The sequence below is a fragment of the Eimeria tenella genome, genomic scaffold, assembly GCF_000499545.2.
Source record: "Eimeria tenella Houghton genomic scaffold, Eth_scaff98, whole genome shotgun sequence".
In the NCBI taxonomy this organism is placed as follows: Eukaryota; Apicomplexa; class Conoidasida; order Eucoccidiorida; family Eimeriidae; genus Eimeria; species Eimeria tenella.
The window spans coordinates 13,318-16,032 of NW_013543475.1; the positions used below are offsets into that span (position 1 = coordinate 13,318).

General features: G+C 41.1%; 1 protein-coding gene across 1 annotated transcript in view; it reads right to left on the reverse strand.

Annotated features, from left to right (window-relative positions):
- Positions 1 to 2,351, reverse strand: part of ETH_00023045 (uncharacterized protein) — a gene marked incomplete at both ends in the record, with an annotated part of 7,527 nt that extends 5,176 nt beyond the window's left edge. Inside the window, 5 exons of the mRNA XM_013378764.1 lie at positions 638 to 697; positions 919 to 988; positions 1,276 to 1,403; positions 1,857 to 1,943; positions 2,163 to 2,351. Coding sequence (XP_013234218.1) covers positions 638 to 697; positions 919 to 988; positions 1,276 to 1,403; positions 1,857 to 1,943; positions 2,163 to 2,351 — 534 coding nt within the window. The remainder of the gene's footprint in view (positions 1 to 637; positions 698 to 918; positions 989 to 1,275; positions 1,404 to 1,856; positions 1,944 to 2,162) is intronic.
- Between the last annotated feature and the right edge of the window lie 364 nt (positions 2,352 to 2,715).

The following is a 2,715-nucleotide window of genomic DNA, read 5'->3' on the forward strand; positions in this document are numbered from 1 at the left end:
TTTTAGCCTTCCCGCCTGAAGCACAGCTCTAAACCCTAGACCCTAAACCCTAAACCCTAAACCCTAAACCCTAAACCCTAAACCCTAAACCCAAAAGCTTAAGGAGCAATTGAGAGACGCAGTCATGGAGGAACGCCTAGACGCAAACCCTAAAAATATAATCAAAAAAGAAATTGGCAAAAATTAGAACAAAAAAGAATTACATTTAAAAATAAAATGAAATAAAATAAAAGAAATAAAAAGAAATAAAGAGAACTGGAAGAGGAAAAAAGAAGAAATAAAAACGAAAAAGAAATAAAAACAAGTTAAAAGATATGATAAGAAACGGAAAATAAAAGGCAAATTTAAATAGAATACAAGAAATAAAATAAAATCAAATCAAATTAAATCAGATAAAAGAAAAGAAAATAAAATAAAAGAAGAATTTTGGGGGCTATAAAGGAAAAAGGCGGCAGTCAAAAAAAGAAATAAATGAAAAGAAAAGAAATTCAATAAATGGAATTAATTTAATTAATCAAATTAATGAAATCAAATCAATTAAATTAAATTAAATAAATTAAATTAAAGTAAATAAGTTAAATAAATTGAACAAATAAATTAAATAAATAAATAAAATATTCGTTTGAAGTCTTCTGACCTCTTTCGCTCTCTTGGCGCTTTCCTCCAGCAGCGCTTTTCGCTGCAGCGCGAGCTCCGCCTGAAACCACAAACGCTAAACCCTAAACCCTAAACCCTAAACCCTAAACCCTAAACCCTTAAGGCTAGACCCTAGTGAGCAGCAAAGGGCTGTTTTGACATGACAGTCGCAGCCGCCAACTCATCAAAAGTTCCTGCTTCTCATTTCGCCTACTTTTCTAGGGTTTAGGGTTTAGGGTTTAGGGTTTAGGGTTTAGGGTTTGAGGGGTATATAAACTTCACCTTGCGAGCCACGAAGGGAGGCAACAGCGCTGCTGTGATGTCTCGTTGAACAGTCCCTCTCTTGTAGTCCCTGCAACCACCCCCTAAACCCTAAACCCTAAACCCTAAACCATAAACCCTAAACCCTAAACCCTAAACCCTAAACCCTGTAGCCCAGACCCCAGTTCATCGGCAATTTGAGGCTAAACGCCACAGTCTGGACTCGCAGCGTGGGGTATAATTATCCGTAAACCCTAAACCCTAAACCCTAAGCCCTAAACCCTAGACCCTAGACTGTAGCTCCTGCGCCCTGCTGCGCAGCGGCGTGGCTCGAAGGCCGAAACCCTAAACCCTAAACCCTAAACCCTCGGGGCGCACAACTTGGCTCTTTCCAAAGCTGCTTTCCACTGCAACAAAGCTTCTTTTGTTTCCTTTTGCATTGCTGCTGCTTCTTTTATTTCTTTTTGAGTTTCATTTAACTGTTCGCTGCTGTTCGCGAAGTCCAACTGAGGTGTACGTACACCCCAAACCCCCGCAACAACCCTACCGAGGGGTTTTCTTTCGACGTTTTTTATTTATTTATTATTCATTATTTATTATTTATTATTTATTTATTTATTTGTTTGTTTGTTTGTTTGTTTATTTATTTATTTGTTTCTTTGTTTGCTTGTTTATTTGTTGAAGTGGCGAGGAGGTAAAAGGCTCAAGTTGGAAAAGCGATGAATAAATAAATAAATAAATAAATTAATTAATTAATTAATAATAAATAAATTAATTAATAATAATAAATAAGTAAATAAATAGATGATAAATAACATAAGTAACAAACCTTGCAGATAAGTAAAACAAACAAACCATTAATAGATTAATCCAGATCAAAACAAACTGAGGACTTAGGGTTTAGGGTTTAGGGTTTAGGGTTTAGGGTTTGCCTGCGCCAAGTCGAGTCTGTTGCGAACATCGCGCTGCTGCGGCAAAAGCTCTTCAGACACTCTGCGTTGCTGCTGCAGCTTTTGCTGCTGCTGCTGCAGCTGCTGCTGCAGAGACTGCAGCAGCAGCAGCGGCACCAAGAGCAGCAGAAGCAGCAGCAGCAGCGAAACAGAAAGAAGCAGCAGCAGCAGCAGCAAGTACATCAGCAGTCCTAGAAAATTAACTTCTTTTTTTGCAGCTCCTGGCAGAGGCACTCTTGATTATGGTCTACGATTAAGGGTTTAGGGTTTAGGGTTTAGGGTTTTGGGTTTTGGGTTTTGGGCACGGGTTGTTACTTGTGTTTGCGCTTCTAGTTTCTCGAGCTGCTGCTGCTGCTCTTGCTGCTGCTGCGCCGTGCGTTCAGCTTGCTGCTGCAGCAGCAGCAGCAAATGTTCCGTCAGCTGGTGCTGCTCTTCCTGTGTCTTCCTTGGTGCTTCTGCTGCTGCTACTTCTTCATTCAAGTTTTGCTGCTGCACTGAAAGGGCCTTGAGAAAACGAAAGCAACAGCAGCACCCGCTAGCTAGCTAGCTAGCTAGCTAGCTAGCTAGCTAGCTGGCTAGATGGCTAGCTAGCTAGCTAGCTAGATGGCTAGCTAGCTAGCTAGCTAGCTGGCTAGATGGCTAGCTAGCTAGCTAGCTAGATGGCTAGCTAGCTAGCTGGAGAAATGGCTAGCTAGGTAGCTAAATGCCTAGCTGGCTAGCTAAATGGCTAGCTAGCTAGCTAGTTCACTAAACAGCTAGCTAGCTAAATGGCTAGCCAGGTGGATAGCTAGCTAGCCATCTAGATGGCTAGCTAGCTAGTTTGTTAGCTAGCTGGCTAGCTAGCTAGCTAGCTGGCTAGCTGGAGAGC